Source organism: Neodiprion fabricii, chromosome 2 (genome assembly GCF_021155785.1).
Source record: "Neodiprion fabricii isolate iyNeoFabr1 chromosome 2, iyNeoFabr1.1, whole genome shotgun sequence".
Taxonomy (NCBI): Eukaryota; Metazoa; Arthropoda; class Insecta; order Hymenoptera; family Diprionidae; genus Neodiprion; species Neodiprion fabricii.
Window position 1 is genome coordinate 31109639 of NC_060240.1, and position 22139 is coordinate 31131777.

The window sequence follows — 22139 nt, forward strand, 5'->3', positions numbered from 1 at the left end:
GCCCCGAAGCCTCGAGTTCAAAGGGACGTGACCGAGTTCCCAGGTAAGCTGCCGATACGCGCGACTTTTTCGCGGTTTACCGGTTCATTTTATACAAATTTATGGATTCCCTAAACCGTTTCGGCAGGGATGCCGCACCTTCCACGATCCGAGACCCTCTCTATACGTCTGCCGGTGGCTTCGAAATGCATGTATGTATGTATATCCGAAATCCGCAGGAACAGCGAAATAGCCTCTAAATCTAACCCATGGCAGGCTAATAGTCCAGCAACACTTTCCCACCGAGTTCATTCAAGATGGCGTTCGCAGTATATCATGCCACCCGTTACGAAGATATCGTCTCTCCGTTCTCGCGTACGCGGTTGGAATCGTTTTTTTTTTTTTTATATCTCTCAAGTTTCTCCCACATTTTTTTCACGAGATTAATTTTCGTTTCTCTTCTTCTCCTTCACCTCCTACTTGTTTTTTTTTCTTTTTTTTTTTACATTTTCGATTTCTCATACATACAACCTTCGATCCTTGCTCCACGTGTATAACCAGATAAAAAATATACTTTCGTACGCGAGGCGCGTCGTTTCATTCGAAGGGATTTCCGCTGCACTATCCGTATGCCGTACAACCTTTCATAAAATTCTACTCGCATTTACTTACATACCGTATACTTATTTCCGAAGACTCTTCACGGTTAGATTGCGGAGTCTGGCATACGTACGGAAATCTGTTAAAACAGCTCTGTGCCATATGCCAGACGAATTCACTTACAAGCGGACAAAGTAATTTTGTAGATTCTCTAGTGAGGGAAAAATAAGGGAAGTCGTGGAGTAAAATTCGTTTCGGCGACTTTTTAATCCAAATTTAACGCGTTCCTCGACCACAACCGGATTCGAAAAAACAAAGGAGGAAAGAAAAAAATTCAACAATCCGTTCGTGTGAATAAGACACGGGGTTGGGCGTGCCACGAGCAAAAAGAAGAAGAAAAAATTGAAGACGAGTATGATGAGACAAAAAAAAAATAAATAAAAAAGTGTAAACGGCTTACTTTTTATACCTTACGAAAGATTCCATCCGTGGAAGGCTGTTTTTTTCATCTTACCATCTCTCCCATACGGTATCCTTCGCTTCATAATGTGATGCAGTCGGTGTATAAGCGTGCAGGCTTTTCAACGATACGACGAATATGAGATGTTAATAGGAGACTGAAAGCTGGGGTGGTGCGAAAGGAGTGTTGATGTCGGGCAGATGCCGCAAGTAGACGCGAGGGATTTTAGTGACTGTCGCTGCGTAGCTGTCGCAGGCTCGTTTTCAGCCAAACATCTTATACGCCTTGTCGACACACGCTAGTTTTGTACACATGTGTGTAAGTGAATGTAACACGCTTTTGGATCTCAAGTGGCGACATCCTAACCGGTGATGTAGATACGCAGGCGGGTTGGAAAACGGTGTTTAAAAAAAAAAAAATGGTTTAATTTCAATTGATTTCCCTGAAAACTGAAATTGAGGATGTTGTATTTGCGGCAGGTTTTTTGAAAGAACTGATTGTGGGATGAAAAAGAATAATTGAAAAGAGAAAGTTCTCAATTTGCGGTACGGAAGTGATGTTGGAATCGGTGTGTCATTTAGACAGGAATTTCAATTTGAATACCGAAAAAACAGAGGAAGTAAAAGAACGAGAAGCAAAGGATTTCGAGCAGTCGTGACGCGATGAACGCGTGCGGGTTCATTTTATCAATTCAGGAGGGATTTTGTTTGTAGAAAAATGACTGGAGGTAAAATTAGTACAAAGCGATGCTCGAGGGTGTGTTTAAAAATTGATTGCGTAATCAGGTTGCGAGAGCGTTTAATTTCGACTCGTCAATATTTACACTCAGCCTCGGCAGGTTATGCGTTTTATATCCGCAGATGAATGAGAAGCGGCTTTGTCTCGCGTAGCTAATTTACCCGCCGAGAGTTTTACGCCGTAAAGGGAGATGGAATTAAAAGAGTGAAAGAAAGAAGGAAAGAAGGTAAGATTTTCCATCATTCAACGCGTTATAATTCCCTCTTAAAACAAGAAAACACCCTCCTTCCCTGCCCACCGTGTAATATATATATATATATAGAAAAGTGTAAAAAGTGTACAAAACGTGTGAAAAGTGTGAAAAGTTTGCTTGATTTATATACAAGCGGTTTATTTCCTTATTTCATATTTTCCCCTCCACTCTTTTCCTTTTACATCCTATTTATTTTCATATTTCTTAATACCAAACTTTAAGAATAAAAAGGAAATTCGGTCTTTATCGAGTGTTTTTCCTTTTCAATTTTCCGTTCAATTTTTCTCCCTATCAACGCCGAGGTGAAAAGTTTCAACTTTCAGTCCAACAAATGGATCCTGGATCAAAATTGAGGCAGTCGCTGATGTGACGTTTTCAAACTCGCAATCAAAGTGCAGCGGGTGATTCGAAGCTTGGAAAGTTACAGACATCTGTAGACATCATGCATCGCGCGATCATTATTCGCGGCCGATTTCCTCCTTCATCCCCTAAATTCTCGGTTCCCGGTTCCCTGCATCCGGCATCGAACTGTAAACGGTTAGCAGAGAGCGATTCGCAGGGTTCAGCGAGCATCGTACACAGACGCGCAAGACACACAGACGCACACGCATGACCGACCGTAAATATGCTTCTTGTGTTTGCTATTCATTTCAGAAGCACGCGGGCATTACACACGCGAATGTATATACACGAAGAGTTTTGACGGTGATTCGAAATGGCGGGTAAATTGGCCGAGATATTTTTATTCATTTTTTTTTTCTCTTTGTATTTCAACCCTAGTTTTTCCTCTCCTCGTTTTCTTTTTTTCCATATTAATATTTGCAGGTCAGGATCTTCTCCACACATAGAAGGCACCGACCAAGGCGCATGGACTCGGTATACCGGGAAATTGAATTCACATTGGCATTACCTACCGTGCCACGTATATGCACATCGTTGACCCACGTGTATATATATGTATATATATATATATATACACAACCTGTTTACGATTAGAGGGAAAATTGTTTTCTCAAGAAAATTGCACACCATTTTCGACATTGTTTTGTGACAAAAAGATTTGTCCTGCAATAACGGAATTTCCTCGTTTATTGACTTTTTTTTCATCATTTAATTTTGTTCGTACCATTACTTATCATTTTCACAGAAGCGCGCTGATTAACGAAATGATTCATTTAATTACCGAGCAGGTAAACTATAGATTACATTTTAAGATGTGTATCACAAAGAAAATTACTTTGTTGATCCGAACCCCAAAAAATGCGACTATTCAAAGATATGAAATTTTATTTATCGTAAGAAAAAGAAAAAAAAAAATACGTCCAGTTTACGAGAACCGGAAAAATCTTGATTTTCACGTTCCAAAGCAAGATGTAGCTTCTATTTTCACCCGTTAGAAAAATCGCAGATAAGAACGTCTGTGGCTTGAGCACAGCCGGCGTACCCGTAACGCCGTCGTAATTTTCTCGGAATTTCGAAAATTTTCTCTGGCCGAAAGCGCTGTGCCGTGTACCTGTTCATGTACACCCATATATACAGGTATATACGGGAGATAAAGTTTTGGGGCGGTGAGTTTCGTGTAATAAGTAATAACCACCGCTGCTAATATTCCGAGTGTAATTAGAGCTTAGCTAATTATATGCTAACGCACAGAAACTTAGACTCAACTTGAAATTTGTCAGAAATTTCTCGGCGTTCGTTACCCAGTGGATTCTGCGCCTTTGATGAACCGAAAACAAGCTTGTCGCATAGATATCTTATCGGAAAAACCGGGGAAACGAAGAAGCCTCGATTGTTCATCCGAAAAATTAATAATCTCAACAGCAATCATTGCGCTTCGACATATGCAACGTAAATACTTGCAATCATCGAATCTATACACATATACTTCTGTACAGAGTAAAGATACATTCTTATAGATGTGTTTATATTCACTCACCCAGGGTAGACGAAACATTTTCGATCTTTGAGCTGTCGGATGATGAAGTCGAGGTGTCGTAATCACAGGATCTGAAACAAGGAGGGTAAATATTTAATTACACAATCGCGCAGGATTTTGGAAAGACCGATTGCTATGGCGATATTTGCCAGTCGCGTCGTGTCGAATTCGAGAGTTTGAGACAAATAAAATTGATCGTTGCTCTCTGCTCTCGAGTAATCTTTTACAACACCGTCCGTGATCGATCACATCTTTGGCGATGCGAGTGTCAGATTGAATTTTCTAAAACACCGCTCGCATTGTTCGTACTTTGAACTGTTATACGGATCTGCTTAACGTCAAACTCATAACTTTAGAACCGTTGCGGGTATACAAGGGCAGTCTAACTTACAACTGAACCGGGGTCGGACTAATTGTAAGTACACTGCTTATTGGATAACTTACTCCTTCCAAAATATTCTCTTTCTTCTCGTCAAAGTTATTATTAATTTACGAACGCTTCAGCGCTGGGTTAAGTTCAACCCGGTTGGCACGAAACCACGGCTGCTTTATTAGCTCATAATCTGCGGTGTGTACAACGGATTTACATGGAAAAAAATAAAATAAAAATGCCCGAACTGATTGCGTTCAAGGAGAGAAATAGTTTGTCTCTCATGTCGGTTCAATGTAACTGTACTGAAGTTATTCTAATCAAAGACAAGAAACGTGAAGCATAAATGAGAAATCGAAAAGTTTCCTAACAGCCTTGTCAGGTGCAGAAACAGAGCCAAATACGGATATGCTTCAGTGTTTGAAAACGGTGCCGTGTAAAAAGAAAATAGCGGCACGTTGTTGCGGTTTATTAACATGCAACTGGCTGAAACAGATGTTCAACAGACAACCCACCCAGAAATATATGCGTATAAATACAGGCTTTTACGAAGGATCCATTGATACACGGTAGAATAATTGCCGACCATGGAATATGGGTTACATGATTCGAAGGAAGACAGATGGAGGTTATTTTCATCCTTGACTGCACGATAAACTGACAGAGAAAAGTAGGATTAGGCGAGGAAAAGGGAGGTTTACGTGTTTGTTGAAAAGTATTCGAGTATGCAAGATAGCCGATACCCATCATACAAAAGTTACACCAAAGTGATCCAGTAGCGACAACGTGTATAATTTCCATTTTGTCGAGGAAAATTTTCTCCGCCTGAAGGCATGGCCTTTTGGCCATGACTCGCGTCCGTCAGGAAATTAAAGAGCGTTTTTTTTTTTTTTGATCCGGTTCAAGAAGGACTGACACGCGCTGCTTCCCTTCGCGTGACGCTTCTCGTTAAGAGTAAAAATTAAATTTTTGAATAGAGAAGACTGCTCCGATTGTCCCAAACGGTGAAAAGAAGAAGAAAAGAAAAAATAGATATATAAAATATACAGCTCAATATGGTGCATTTTTCTTCGCTTTAACAGTTCCTAAGAATTGAAGGTGCGAAGTAAACGGCCAAATTAGGTACGAGAATTAACCGAAGAAAAAAAGAATCCCTCAAAACGACTGAATGCCTGCAGGACTCAGGCGTTAAACTTGGTATTAGAAATATCGGCGAAACTTTATTTGGCAATAACGCGTCCGCCTTTACAAGACTTTTCTTCAATAGCGGTGACCCGCGAACTACGTGGCCACGTGACGCCCGAACTAATCCATAATTGTAGGGACGTATAAACTAGTCACAGTTATTACTTACCCACCCACGGTCATGTTTGTACGGTGCGTACTTTACCGGATTGTAAGGAATAGCGATTCCCGTGGGTTGCGAGCATGTGCGCGCACTGCGAAAAGCTGTTTAAACGAACCTGAAAATCGGTCAGCCTACCTCCCGTCATTGGCCGTAGTCGACGAGTACATCGGATCGGTAATATTATACCCTTTAGTTTGCGAAGCATGAACACGAGGCGAGGAAAGAGTAGAAAGGAGGCGAAAAGTCGGTGAATTATTGACAAGGAGCCGGGGATTTCCCTGAAGCTTTCCTTTGCTTTGTTTTCTTTCTCCTCTCCTTCCTCTCGTTCGCGCCGCCTTTTCGCTCGCCGTGTTTCCTCCATTTCCTCTTTCCTCCTTTTTCTCTCGGTGACTCCGTTTACCGATCGATAGATCGGGCGCTTCATCTCGTTTCGGTAAACAAGCGACATCAATCGAGGGGCTTACCTGGCTGGCGCTGGTTTACAGCCGGGATCAGGGATTTCCGACTTTCGTAGAGCTGTCGATTTTATTTCAACCGTTATCAGCCAATTCCGAGGTATTCATGGGCTCCCGGCGCCATACGTTCCCCGGCCAAATGTGCCCGAGCTACGGGGTTTTCCCCGTTCACCACCGCCGCCTGGAACACCGTCCTTCCACGGTTTCTTCCAGCACTGTTAAACCGGCCAAATTGCCCCCAGGAAACCGAGAAACTATCCTTCCTTCGTCGCCGCCAACCCCCCCGACTTCGGCTCCCTAACACGTGTCAAATTAACGCCTTGTTTGAACACGTTTTCCGACCGACGAAGGGCGAGGGATCAATTCCGATACGTGGATACATCGGGGTTCGAAGAACCAGCAAACGCAAGCTCCGATGAAAGCGTTTTTCGCAGCGCACGCCGGGCGTAAGTAGAGATGAAAAAGAAGAAGCGAAAAGGGCGAGAGAGAATCTGCGAGCGTAAGTAGAATTGCTCGGATAACAGTGGATGGATGCGACTATAGAATTGACGACCCATAACTCGGGGCCCGAGGTATCGCCTCGAGGGATTATTACGAGGGAGTGAGGAAGTTGATGCTTCGTATCAGAATGCATTACGGGCGAAAAAGGGTCTTCCTTAACGGAGGAAGAGTCTCCCTTCCTCCTCATCCTCCTTTATTCTGTCTTATTCACCGCGGGTGCGCTCGGAAAAGTCTAGACTCTAGACTCCGGGATCACGAAGATCAGTGAGGTCTATTGAGCCGGTGGTGCACGATAGGAGATTCCGGCTCCATTCAGTCCATGCGCTGCAGCGAAAGGCGAGAGGTGACTGAGCTTGCTAAATCGGGGCCGGCTCCGACGACTCCGCATATCCTGGAATATGAGAAATCCCGGGAGGAAAATCCTCCCCCATCCCGATTGCGGGCCGTCTCCTTAAAAACGCCCGAGAATTTTTCTCGAACCGTTTATTATTTCGAACCCCGCGCGTAACCATTACCGCGGATACCATTTCTCATCGTCTATTTTCCTCGAAAATTGCTTTTCAAATTATTATTTCTGACAAATGCCACGGAGGACGACGACTCGGCTCTCCGACCGGATCGTAAATAATTAGTAAACGAAGGTCCGGTCGTCGGTGTCGCATGTGGATAATATTTTATAGTTTTGGCTCGCGGTTGACGAGGCTTCCGGAGCACGTGGGGTTTTCTATCATCTTGAAAATCCCTTCGGCCTGGGCATGTACACGTATGTATATACGCACATATGTATAGGTGTATACAGAGAAGAACAGCTTCTTCCACCGAGGCTCTCGAGTCAGCGACGAACACGGGCGACGACAACGGCTGAGGCTCATTATCGACCATGTTCGAAACTTTTTGTGAGCGACACGCCTTCCTCCCGGGGCCTTAACTAGCGGAAACTGGTTCGGGCCACTCATAAGAAGATGCATAGGAAATTAATATCATGGTGAAATTTCACGATTGAGATGCAAGAAGCCGGGAACGGGGCTCGATTTTGTCGAATTTTTTGTTCGCGCCTCCGACGACGGAGGGTCGGAACGAACCCGAGTGTGATATACTTTGTACCGATGACTGATAGGGGCTGGTTCTGTTTAAATAATAAACGGTGAATCAAGGAGGACTCGGGGCTGAGAGTTCCGTGATGAGATCGCGGTTCGAGATTGCTCCGCGGTCGAATATCCCCTGTGTAAATTTGTTGCGCGGTGTAAGGAATTAAAGAAGTACCAACCTACCCAGGGCTCCCTATCCTCCAGAGGCAATTACCCCGGCTGCCAGGGGATGCAAACAAAACCGTTTAGATAAATTACACCCGATAGGAAATACCGCGGCGTGTTCCGAAAGACACCCCTAAATCTATACCGGCGGAAGTTGCAGGTGTGAGGGGGGTGCGGTTGACTTTCGCCCGTGATTCTCCAATTCCAGTGAGACGTCTCTGAACGGCTGAAGCTCGGGGACGCGACGCGACGATAAATTCATTCGGTCGATTTAATTGCCAAGTTTTTAATCCCGAGGTTACCTCCCGGAGCCGTTTATTATACCGCCCCGTCGTTAGGAGGGATTAGTCGACCTTTGAGCACTTCTTTAGAGCCGGGTCAAAAGCACCGGGCTTATATTGTCAATGCATCGTGCCTAACAATCCCCCGCGGACCCGCCGAGCAGTCGGTTCATGCTCGACGAAAAGGGTATCGATAAAACTTTCCTTGTATACCCGCAGCTTGTACATACCGACGTATCTATGCACAGGGCGACGTTCGCAGCGGGACATCCGAGGACCGGAATCACTGCCTTCAACCGTCGTATCGATTTATTCCTTGGCCGGGCCGACCTTTCGAGTCTTATTATAGATACGCACAATTTTCCGAACGAGTTGATCCAGTCGGACCGCAAAATATTTCCGACCAAAGTTTTTGGTAAGTAAGAAGGGGGCTCGTATTTTTCCGAATACCGCCTACAATTTTCCCCAATACTCCACGGACACGTCGGCACGATGCGACGGACGCCTTTTTCAACTTCTCTCTCCTCATATCTCTCTTTACGAGAGGGTAATTTTCAACCGAGGCTTTTACACAAGCCGGAGCTGCGGAGAAAGCGGGGGGGATATTCATATCCGGTACGAACTGAAATTGAGAAGGTATAACGAGAAAGAAAGGTGAAAGAGGGGAAAGAGGGGAAAGAGGGGAGAGCTGGATGGAAGATAGAGAGTCATCGAAGCATTTTAATCGAATGCACGAGTGATCGGAGTGTAGTGTTTCAGTCACGCTTAGCCGAGAATCGCCTCGCCCTCCGCGTTTCGTCGTTATCCGCGTCTACAAATTGTTTTCGAGGTTCGGCCGGGGTGTATTAAAAATTTGTAGGTTATGGGGCGAGACGGGACCACGACGCCGTCCGCACCGGCGGAACGTGTGTTGCGGGTATATCGTCGAATTACAGTACCAGACAAGTTCCCAGACGAATTCCTGGTGGAACCGGTTCCCGTCACGTTTAAGCCGGGAGATGATAGCCGGCCTTAAACCCGGAGTCGAGTCGAGCCGCGATATACCTACCTGTTGTAATTAACTCCTAGTTAATACCGAGGACTCGTTCACCCCCGGATATTCCGGCAGCGTCAACAGGCTTGATCCCCCGAGTTCTCTTCGTCGACGAAGAGCTAGGCGCGTAGGTGAGAGAGTTTTCGTTATCGTAAGGCGGCTGGAAATTTCTCCGATTCGCTTTCTCGAGAATATCTAATACGATCCGTGTTAAGGCGAGCGGTGTGTAATTTCGTCCGGATCGATTACGCGCACTTTCGCTCACAATTGGGCCTTGCGTTAATTCGCGAGAATTGGACCAAGTCCAGACTGAGAGCGGGTACTCGGATAAGCCAGACTGTCACCGATATTCCACGTCGTTGGTAATATAATTATATTCCAGAACGGAACTGGCGACGTATGATTCCGGGGTTGGGTAGTGTACGAAACTCAGACCGTGGTTTGCGGTAAAGGAATCCAATTTACAATCAGAATTCCAGCGTGGTTGTATAAGAGGTAGGTATATACGATCTCTGAAACGCGGCGACGTTGGTAACGGCGACCTGCACGATTCCTCCGTAACCGTAAATCCGATCGACTTGAAATTTTTGCAGCAGTTCCGCGTCGTTACCGAGACTAAAGCTTATACGTTCCAATCGATTTTCGATAAACTAAAATTTAACAGTATTGCGAAATTTTCAACTTGTCGCTGTTCGGTTGCACCGTCGCGATATTTTGTCGTTTTCATGCGGGTAACGTTATTTGACGGTGTGCAAAAGCTGAAAAACTCCGCAACGAAAATCCGGATCAAAAATCGGTTGCCGCATCGTCGGCGCTCGGTCGTTGATTATTTGCAAACTAGGGTGTGAAAATTTCAGGTTCGTCGGCTTTACGACCAACGCTGCAGTTTTATTTATTTATTTTCAGTAATAGATACTCGTTACATCGGTGACGGCAAAAAGTTCGCCGCCAAATTCGGATCACTCTTCGCAAAAATTGAACCAATTAATCGTATTTCATACGCAAAGCGTGCATGTAACTCCAAAGATTAAACCGCACGAGAGGCACGAGATTCTGCAGATAAGTCAAGAGTGCAAAACGACGTTCCGACCTCCTCAAGGTGAATTTATCGGAAGTGTAGGTGTAGGGCGCTTCGGTAACCGGTAAGCCGATAGTGAAACACGCCGCGCGGTCGAAGAGCTGGGCCGGTCAGAAAAGGGATTTATCTCAGGCATCGGTCATTCCGAACAATGCCAGCTCTCGCAATTCTTCTATCGCTGCTTATTTCTGACCCACTTTCTTGGTCTTCCGACGCTCTCCCTGATCCCTCCGGCTGTCTTGCTTCCCTCCCTTCTTCCCCTCGCCGCCCTCTCGCTTTCACCCTCCCTCTCTCTCTCACTTCAATGCTATTTTATTCGCGAATGGCATCCTTCGGATTTCTTCTTGGGCAATGATTAAATTCTTCAACGGACGTAGCCGCATTCTGTTAACGACGAGGGCCGAGTATTATGGAGGCACGGCTCGAAACTCAGACTGATGTACCATCGAAACCGAAAACTGAAAATACCTTTCAAGATTCGTCTGAATATTGGTCCCGGCAATGCGCACCCCTGCAACTTGAGGAGCAATTTACAACTGAGTAAAGACACGCGTACCGTTTGATTCCGCAGGGCTCAGCCGGCTGCTTGTTTTATAGACCAAATCGAAGAGCTCGGTTGACCGAAATCTCCCTCTGGAGTTGTAAACCGTGAACTTGCGCAGGGAATTCAAGCTACCTACATCATTCTTGATTTAAAACAGACTTCGTTGCCGAGGATCGATCGGCGGAGTCATTGATTAACAACGCATGGACGAACCGAATTGATCGATGTTCCAGTTACACGGTGAGAAATAGTTCTTCGTCGGGAATTGTTTGTGCTCCAGGAGCGGTAAGTTCGTAGATAAAAATATATCGTTGAAATACCATATTTCCGCAAGAACGAGGTGAGAAAATTCATCACCAAGGGATTCTCCGCTTCATATATTCGCGCTGAATGATTCACCCTGGGCGTGGTGAGGTAGGTGAAAAGCGCGGTCTTACAAGCCAATGCCTCACTGTTTCACTTACACATCGCAGCTCCGCGAGCATTAGCTCAAGTATCTGCAGGCTCCACTCGGTAAAGGGTACGAAACGGTCGGGTGTTCTCATCCCTCTAGGTATGCCTCCCAGCTAAGACGCGGCTTAGGGAAACATTGGCCCGCTGATCCTTGCCGCGATTACTACGGATTAATTATAATTTCTTGGAGATTTATAACGATTAATTAAGTTAATTACTAGCCGCTGTTTAACGTATATACGTATACGCGTACGCGTATACGAAATTACCCAAACATCGTAGCCACACCCTTATTAAGGCACACTTCCCGTGTACGCTGCAGGTAATGGCGGCCATATTTCGCGAGCTAAATTTCACACAATATACTTTGTTAGAGGCAAATCTGCTGTTACCAGATTGGTTCTCAAATTCTTCCCGCTCCTTTTCTCTTCTCTACCCTTTTTCGTCACACACCGCTTCTCGATATGAAATCAGTTATCTGCGGAGGAGGGGTTTCACAATCCCTTGTAATTATTTACTCAATGCTGCGATGTTATCTCTGGGGCCTCGAAGATCGGCCGCTACCAGAGGCGAGGAACGTCGGGATCACGTAGCTCCGACAACGATCTGATCTCAGGTCGATGTATCTGGCAAGCGATTTATCAGGCGCCGCTTAAAAGACGGGGTTTAAGTGGTAGAAGAGAATAAAAAGATGCAGGATACGAAGAAGAAAAACCCGGGTCCCGCATACGTGGGGATGGTCAAAGGAGGATCTTCGCCGAGGTAAAATTTATTAATCAAAATATGTTTGTCCTTGGTAAATATCTCCGATCGATCAATATATTGCGGTCGTCGGTTGTTTTGAGTGATGAGTCTTTTCGAGCCTGACGGTCAGGTCCGACATCGTTTCGTACGCGTTTGAGTGGTACTTTTAATTACCCGTAAGATAATTAACAGCCAACGTTTAATCTCCGATCGACAGGGGGATCGAAGGGAGGGGGAACAAGTTGAGACGGTACTGTAGCAATCGAAACGCCGGCGAGAGAAGAAAAAAAATCTGTGTAAAGATGTAACAAATAAGTGGCAGATCAAAGAGGAAGGTAACATAATGTATTTCCATCGTTTTCAATAATTACTAATTTCGAGGTAAACCAATTGTGCGCTTTGTTCAAGCAAGCGATAATTAGTTTACAAATTTCACAAAGTTGCGACAATCCCAAGCAAATTGTTGATGAAAGCTTAATTGCGATCTACCAGAGAAATTTATAATTATAAACAAAAACGTGGTCTGAAAATAATGTGAAATGAAAAGAAGTTTGGGCTTGTACCGAGGAAAAGGATTATTTGAGCCAAGTGATATTCGTTTGATTCAACTGAATGCGACGAACACGATATACTTGCTTAATTTAACAAAATACTTTTGTTGGTTTAACAAAATTTAGTTGAATCAACTGAACATTTTGTTATACCGATGGATCTTTAATTCGGACAAATAAATATTTACTTCCCCGCCTGTGACCAAACATTTAGTCGATACAGGGACTTTTTCCTCTCAGCGTACGTATTGAAGGTATTATCATTGAACAGAAATCGATTCTTGCTGTTTCTACACCTTATTTTCTATTTTTGAAGCCAAAATCGAGGCGACCCGCGTATTTCCTCGCGGAACATTATTATCACGATTATTATCATTGTTCCCATCGTTTCGAAGGGCGAACGGTCGATTGGCAAACGAAATCTTGTTACACACACGTAGAGAGATGTACATAGACGTATCCGTCCCAACGTTGGTAACGCAATATTCGGGTAACTTTTTCCTTCCGGTATTCTCCCGGGATTTTGAGGAGGCCTCAGTTCGTCCTATATTATAGAGAAGGAAGACAAAGCCAGGATAGATATAGTCGGATATGGACGCCTCGGTAAAACTCGTCTCGCCTCTCCGCTTCGCTTTTCCCTTCCCTCCAAGGATACAGAAATGTTGCGAGTGTGGCCGACTGGCGTGGCTAACACATAGCCGGGCATAGGTATACAGAGCTTTGAAGATCTTCTTGTTTAACCGCAAGGCAAGACAAGGCAAGGCAGCGCAGCGCAGCGCGAGTAAATAGAGCTAACAATTTATATACACGCGGCTTAAGGGTTTGTTTTAAAGAAAGAAGGAAGGAGGACGGAAAGGAGACGCGGAGAATAGAAGGAGCGGGGGGAGAAAGGGACCGCGGGCGGAGGCTGAGATCGTGAAAAGACCCGATACCAATTATTTTTTATCGCTCCGGGTAGAGGAAACTTTTTAAGATCTTGCCTGTCGACTGTCCTCAGTCTGGTAACTGGGGAGCTCACCTCACTCAACCACCTCAGCTACAAACCCTTTTTATTAGCGGACGAAGAAAACCCGTTCATCCCCCCCCTTTCATTTCACTTTTTTTTTTCGCCCCGACTTTCCTCCGTGTTTTTTTCCCGCTTATTCTGTTTTCTATCATCATTTTTTCACCCCGTTACGGTGCGCCTGTACTAACGATAAAGAGTTTAGCCAATACGCTATAAAATGAAAATGCGCGAGTTGTGCGCATTTTCATTGTTCACGGTTATTTATTTTTTCGTTGCTGTTCTCACGCAGATCGATATTTTCGTACGTAGGCGTGGTAAAATTTTAAAAGACAGAGAGATATATGATTCGAAAAAGTCCTCTCTTACACCGTGATTTTTTAATCAACAATACAGCTACTCCGCTTCGGTGAGTAATTGTTTATTTGAATAATTAATTCATTTTCCACTCCTCGTATAACCCGCGGGTGATATTTCGCAGCGCGGTTAAATCGCGTCCTGGCTACGGGGAGAAAAGAAAATCGGATTATGGGATGATAATAATTGCGCGAGTGCGGCGTGTGACAGTTTTTAAAATGACATTACAAGCGATCGATACTCAGGCCTGCCCGCAATGGCGTACACGTAACAAGATTACCAGGCCGAAGGGTAGAGTAAGCCTTCATTCTCATTCCCTCGTCTCTACCTTCCACCTTCGTATCCGCACCGAGGAGGTTCAAGCTCCGAAAAAGCACTTGGATCCCGTACCGATGGCTACATATGTATACGTGCCGTATACGTATGTTAGCCGAGTGTTTTTCAGCCTCTAATCTATCTGTAAACGGTGATTCTTTTCCTTCTCTCCGTTTCGCCTATTAATGGGCAGGTTTCAACGGTTCAACCGAGATAAACGATGCAGCTGCTCGCTCGAGCAGATCCTGGCACGAATAGGATGGGAAACCCCCCCCCCGCGTGTGGTTCGACTCGGTGAAAGCTCAGGCTTTGGTAGTTACGTTAGTTACGTAGAGCAAGGGCGGTGTGTTGTTGTGAAACGATTAACATTATACCGTGATAAATGATATCCTAAACCCAGGCTGCGCTTAGGTACTCCTAAAATACAGCGCGGGGTACAACAAACGAATATCATCACTAATAACAGTGATGATAATTGTACGCCGTGTGATGTTATATACAGCTTGTGTACAGTGGTCACAAGTCGTCGCTCCTTACGGGAGGAGGGAAGGAACAAATTGTAAGAAGAAGACGACGAGTAGAAGCGTAAGAACAAAAAAATAGTGAAACGAGACGGCGGGAAAATACTCGGAGCGAACGATCGCGCGAGTGTGAGAGGAGGACAGGGGCGAGGGGGGAGGGGGGGGGGGGGGGGGGGGATATAATATATAATACAACTCGGCTCTGTAAAGTGATACGGAAATTTGTCTCCCTTTTTGTTAGCACAGTGGGCGACTCGTGTGGCGTATACGATTATTAGGATTCCAACCAGCTCGAGTATCTCGTTCAGGCGTCGACGTCAGGGGTCCAAGGATAACATCGGAGAGACAGGTTCCGGGAGACTCGCAAGTCGTACCGCGGAACCGAAATTCGGCAACGAAAAGGAAGCCCTCGCACCCCGTGACCCGGGTGCCGATACCACATGACCCTCCGGCATATTCGGGTCACTTCAGAACTCGGGAACCCTTTGCTCGCGAGGAATTCCTACCGAATTAGACTAATGAACGAGACAAATTCATTAACTCTTCAAACTTCCGGAACCTTTCCCACACCCTCGGTGTATACAGCGCTTTCGGCACGGAGGCTGCCTGAGATCAAACCTGAATTTCGGCTCAGGCGCCTCTGGCAAACTCGGTGTACACCTTGTACGATTTGTCAACTCGTTTGATGCAAGAGCTATTTTTGTTTGAACTTCAGCCCGTTCTCTGTAAAGGTCTTGTGAAAAATTATGAGAGTTAAAAAGTAATCGTTTGATAACGAATTACAACTGATTTCTCAGTTCGCACGACCAATTTTCAAAGCCGAAAGACGAGAAGAATTATTCCCGATTATTGAAAGGTTGTCCGTTAATCGCGGTTCGATCCGGTATCATTTCCAGGCTTCGTTGGATGAACCTTTGAAGAGAAAACATCCAGAGTTTTCAAGCTTCGTTCGAGACCCTTTTCAGGGATCAACGTCTTCTCGAGAATTCCGGCACCGTTCGCATATCCATTCGGCAGGTACTTGCGTCGATTTTAACCTGACAGCGTATTTATAATATTCCGCCAAATCGACCGTCAACGATTTACAGCTTTTGGCTACTTTGGACTGCGATCACAAGTCGGCACAATCTAATCCGCAACTTTTCTTTCGACCACTTTCACTCGGACCACCCTCGTACAGATGTCGTCGTCGACTGTTCGTCATTGAAGCTGTGCGTAGCCGAATTGTCCGAGTATGTAAATCGATCCGTTCGTCAGGTGCACACGTTCGATTTCTCCGGGCGATCATAACCGACTTCTGTCACTTCAGGTGAGACGCAAAGTCACCCCGACGTCTCGTGACGAGATATGCGAATTCTGTAGACGTTGTACAGCTGGTTCTGATACCCGAGACCAGCCAGTCAGCCAAGCAAACGGAGCGTCAGGAGGCAGGAGGCAAGAGTGTCGCCAGCACGTGACACGGAGGCAACACGCTTCGTTGACTTTCTGACAAACGTCAGCCACAGTTCGTAGTCGGGACCGTCTCTGGTTATATCTAGTTATTGAAAAAAGGTTCCGGTGGTACGGGAACTTTGCTTTCACTTCAGCGATCGCTTGCCTGAAAGCTCGCCGCCGTTAAAGCTCCTGTTATTTGCGTCCCGGGGTTTTTCGTGGGCCAAAAACTGAGGAGAGGAAGCGGTGGGGAGGCCGAAAGCGGATTTTAAAAACAATAAGTGAAAAAAAAAAAAAATAAAAATAAAAATTTGACGACACCTGGGTTAATTAAGCCTGTGGGATGTACGCGTGGGCAGGAATACGTACCTACATGCCGTGGGTATTTCGGAAGAATTGAAAGAGATGTAATTTTAAGTAGCTCGGAGTTGATTCATGGAATACAGAATGAAAACGTGCGGTGAAGAGAATCAGGTAGGTAGGTAGGTAGGTATATTGTATAACTCGTTGTAGTTAACAAGGAGCTGCCTGCAGCGGCGTCGCATACAAAGTAATTTACATAAATTCTTTACGGCTTGAGTTTCGGGGCTGCGCGAGCAGCAGGCAGCAGAAATTAGAAAATCGTATACATGCGATGGCGTTACGTGAGAGGGATTTAATTGCTTTGTGGTTTATTTCTCCCGCTGTGAATCTATCTAATTTATCACGACACATCATAATTGGCCGCACAGCACAGAGTCTGTGCAGACCGTAGGAATCGTTAAACCTGATTTCGAAATTAATGAATAATACCTCAAACTTTATTTGCCCATTAAACAAATTTCAGCTCCCACATACATCCCCCGATTCCTTTTTCAGAAATTCTCAGTGCCTTCTGTTACATGTAATAATATAAAGGTTGACAGTTTTTTGAAGAAATTGTACACGTCGGCCGAAAAGAGTTATTGTATAAATTAGACTCTTGGAAGATTCTGCTGTAGGAACGTAGGTAGGTTGAAAGACTGTATGGGAAAAGATTTTACCTAATCCGCCGTTTATTTTTTGAACGAGCAAAGCGGGGGAAAATGTTACGCCGACGCGTAAGAAACCGTCAAACATGTTTCAACGCGTACGAATTCACTCTGGTAATTTCTACACCGCCGTTAGACACTCGCATGTGTGTCCAGTCTCTGGGCGACATCGCAGCTTACGCAGATAGTATTACTGAGTTATGGAACGTCGCGAGATAAGCTACGTCGCTCTTTGCTGTATAAGTAATTCCCGTGGAAATGGAGTCGCTTAATCGCAACTGTAGCTCGTTTCGCTGGACGTTGTTACTCCCATTAAAGAAACGGATGCTGTCTAAAGAGAGGAAAGGTAAAAACAGGGAGACCGAGACGAGAAGAATAAAACAAGACTCAACGTTGTCACGTTTTACGGATACAAACGATTGCCGTTTACCCAAGCTCAACTGTAAATTGACGAAGGATACAACCGAGGCCATACGTTATATAAAAAAGAGAGGAGATTCCAACTTTTGTTTGCCTCGTAAAATACCACAGGGTGAAATATTACGGGCGATACGTTAACGCGCAACGTAATGAGCAAATTGCATCCGAAGAACTTTAACGGTAATTTATTGTTAATCAACAGTACGGCAGCTGCAATTGTGCCGGTAGTTGAAATTAATTTGCGTTAAAGATAACAATCGGCCCCGCAGTGTAGGGAGGTTTAACACAAATTACCAACTCGGGACGCAAGTGTCGTGCGAAAGTGCAGATTAGATATATATGTACATTGTACATGCTGACGTTCACCGCACACCGGCTGACGATTCCTTTATTTGTCGCAATTATGCAGCTACGCGCTCAAGACTCTTCGAAAAATTACCTGCTGTACCGTCGACGCGTGCATACGGCAAAGTGAAAGGCTTGCGAAGGTAGTTTCTTACCGAAGACGTGACGAAGCGACAGAAAAGAAATCACAGAGAGGTAGAGAGAGAAGATAGGTAAAAAAAGTACTTGGAGTTATGACGATAAATATACAAACTGCAATGATGAATCGCGTTTCGTTGTTCAATTGATTTTAGGTTGAGAAATTTTCTACACGTAACATATTTGCGTGCTGATTGTAATCCAAGGATTGATGGACAGAATTTCGATCTACTCTACGTATTTTGAATTCTGAAATTTGTACATCAGACAATTTGAGAAATGCCACATTCATTGAATTCCGGTCAAGTTGCAAAGCCTCTGAGAATTGATCGAATAATTTTCAAGGTTCCGTCAGTTCGAAATAGTGTCCCGGATGAGGAATGGTCCGATCGCGGGTTCGTCGGTCGCGAATAATCCTCATTATTCTGCGGGTTGTCGATTGCGAGGGAGTCGCAATATCATCACTGCAAGGCAGTAGGTCTCGGGGGCAATTGAGTCTATAGACTCTATAGAGCACGGACCGATGTAACCTAGGCCGGCTATAGAATATAGAGGAAGCTATAGACGGGGTGGCAGCCTTAGTGGCGAGTAACACGTAGGACAGTGTATATAAGCTGGGTAGCGACTGGGAAGGAACCGTTAAAGAGGACGCGATCGATTGGATCGGTAATTACCTGAATTGCCCTAGCTCAGAGGCGCGCCAAGGCGAGAAGGGTGTCGCGGGTTCGGGTTCGAGTGATCGAAAAGAGTCGCTGCGACGATGGTTCACCTGCATTTACCGCGGTGGTGACAATTTCCCGAAGGGAGGGCAGAGGGGGGGGGGGGGGGGGGGAATAAACGCGACAGAACCGTTTATCAAATGGACGAGGGAAGATTCTCCTCCAGTATATCCTTCTTCTCCTTCTTCTTCTTCTTCTTTTTCTTGGTCTTCTGCTCCTTTTCGTCTGCCCGGTTTTTCCTCGCCGGACAATCAAAAAGCGAGTGGTGCAGGGACGACGTTGGCAATAATTCAGACGGGCGAGACGGCCAGCATGAACTGCCTTTCGGCTTTGGGTTGACTCAGGTCCAGTTAAGGTCGGATTTGCCCGAGCCCCTGGAGCGGCGGGGTGGCCGCTCCTTGGAGGACGGTGGATATATATCAGAGAAGACCGAGGGCTGATCAAGAGTGATTGGTAATCACCTGGTTGGGCAACCCTCATATCACGCCAATAAGCTTTTGCAACTCCTGAATTTCATGCCGGCTTGACCTCTTACCTCGCGGATGAGGAACTCGTCCTCCTAAAAGTATTTCTTGCCTACGGATACACGCGATGCTCTGAATACACACACACACACACACACGCACACAACTTCGAGCTGAGACGATGGATAAAGCGTATCAAAGTCCTCCTCGAACCAAGACAAATTACATCAAGCAATTTTTCCCTTCCTAACCACGCCGCGGATCTTTTCAGGCCCAATAAACAGCGTCATCTATACTCCTAATTCGGTTTTATAAGTATCGTCGTGTAATGAACACCGAAAAATGTACAGCCTTCCGATTTTCTCGGCGTCTCCTTGTTGCTTGTTGGATTCATTGAAATTTTTCCCTTGCGCGGTAAACGCGGTGTCAATGTTTTGCCTTTTGTGTTGAACAAAATTTTACTGTTATAGCTGTCTGAATAAACGTTTAAGACGAAATAAGAAATTAAAGAATGTTGAGAACAACGTAAGGACGAATTTCTCATCAATTCTTTTCCACTGTTGTTCAAGTTGTTTCTTTTACCGTCATATTTTCTTACACGCGTGGATTGGAGAAGAAGGAATAAAAAAAATTGTCGTATGGATTATTTAGGGGCGATATTCTCGAACGATGACAGCCTCGCAAGGTTTTATTACGTGATGGATCGTCGAGTCACGTTTACCTACGATGGAATTTATCATGGTGTAGAATAAACCGTGCCTGTTATTTGCAGGAATGTTATTTATTTATTTGTCGTTGTCATTTGCTTTTGTTTCATTCATTTATTTGTTCGTTTATTTTTTGCCCCGTTTCTACGGATAGCAAAGGGGTTGAGAATCTTGGGAATTGGAAGACTGGCGCGTATAAGTAAAATAATACGATCCGTTATTTACCGTGTGTAAAAAAGTGATGAGAAATTTTTTCCTGCTAGGTGTAGTAGAGGTACCTCGTTGAAATTACGTCTGGAAGGATATAAATGCGTGTATATCTTCGTAGAGTGGCATGCGTGCGCCCAATCTCATTCTCGAACACTTCTACCCAAATAGGCATACGTAAAAGTATGTTATATCGTAGGTTATACCTATGCACGGTGTATACGAAATAACGGACTACACTTACTATGTGCCGTGAAATTGATAGCTGCTTTCCGAAACGAAACGAGGATCTGTATACCTACTTGCAACAGCTACCGCAGACCAGCCGGTGTGTGCGTCTCTCCTTGTTATTACGATCATCCATACTTTCACCCTGATAAAAAATTCCGCCCAATATACCTAATGCCGCACTTAGATTACGTCCAGATCGCGGTCGGCACATACCTGCGAGACTTTCAATTCCTCCCATTTTTTTTCCAACGTATCACGCGTTTAACCCCTGCAGGTTGGGTCGCAAAAAATATCCACACCCTATATAAAGAATCACCCACCCACCGGCGTGTACGCCGGGTCATTATTTCCGCGGGAGTCGCGTTAGACGCCGCATGCACCGGTGAGAGTTTGCTCCTCTGAGCAGTGAAATATTTCATGAGAATAAAAGAATGAAAGAGCTACATACTCCGTACCGCCGCGCTGCACACTCCCTGATGCCCTGCACTCAGTCTCTTCGCTCTTATTCCGCATACGTACGAAGGTGGATGGGTAAACACCCGCGCCTTGCTCCGCGGGACTCGCGGGAAAGAGAAGGAGATCATCCTACCTTTGTTTCGTTTTTCGGTGAAAATCTACCCGGGTTCTGTGCGCTCTATAATTTTTCATTCGCTTACACCGCACTGCAGCTGCAGGCGGCATTTCCCGACATCTCGGGACGTGAAAATCTCGCTTACGAAGGTTTGATATATATAAAATTAATTTATTATTGGAATGCGCTTGATTAACTTTTCAAATTTTATGCCGCTCGTGGTTTAAATCTGAGGGATGACTTTCGCTTCGCTACGGTACGGGGCGAAAGTTTTCTTCGTTGATGGATAGGAGGGAAAGGAGACAGTGGGAGAGGAGAAGGGATGGAAGGACCGACGGACGGACGGAAGAAAGGAAGGAACGACGTAATCAGGTGCCTGTCGCCTACCAAGGAAATATTAATGCCGGCAAATTGCAGGCAATAAGATTGAAAGTAGCTTAGAATAGCTGCGATGCTCAACGCTCGAATATCCTTGTTGTATTTTTAGATCTTCTTCTTTATTTTTTCCGAAATCCATATGTATATAAGCGACGACGGCGAGTGGAACGAAAACTTTCAGACTTGAGACGAATATATATTTTTTTTTTTTTCAAATCACGGACTGAAACCGATGTAGGGACTGGAAATTTTTCACTCTAATTGAAGTTGAAGTCTAGAGCTGTAAAGGTGGCGGGGAAATTTGTAGCGAAGAAAAATCGAACGTGACCGATTTGCCGATATCCGCATACAAGTCGGAGTTTGGCGAAGAATTAGCATAAAATATGGGGGAAAAATCGGGTAGGAAATTCCCGTTAGCATAAACGCGAGGTTCGAGGGTGTCAGGGAAAGGAAAACTCATTTTCAAAAACGGCCCTTATAGGGTAGGCAAGTATATTACACCATGGCGGAGTAAACGACACCTCAACTTATTCGCGCGAGTTCTCAAAGAGTCGCGACGAGACTTTACGCGGGGAAGGGAATTGCAGGGTGGCATAAATCCGCGGATCCTCGAGAGCCATCGAAAGCAGCCGAGAGCCGAAATTCTCCTCACTTTGCTATCGCGAAAATGTATTTCCGACTGCAGGCACAGGTTGTACCTACGTCCGAGGGTTTGTTTTATTTTTTATTCTCCTCCTTTTCT

At 45.1% G+C, this 22139-nt stretch overlaps 1 protein-coding gene across 2 annotated transcripts in view; it reads right to left on the reverse strand.

Moving 5' to 3' along the window:
* Positions 1–22139, reverse strand: part of LOC124176683 (leucine-rich repeats and immunoglobulin-like domains protein 1) — a 308596-nt gene that overhangs the window by 59285 nt on the left and 227172 nt on the right. For both annotated transcript variants that reach the window (XM_046558264.1, XM_046558263.1), the window contains exon 6: positions 3970–4040. In XM_046558264.1, coding sequence (XP_046414220.1) covers positions 3970–3987 — 18 coding nt within the window. In that variant the 5' untranslated portion in view covers positions 3988–4040. The remainder of the gene's footprint in view (positions 1–3969; positions 4041–22139) is intronic.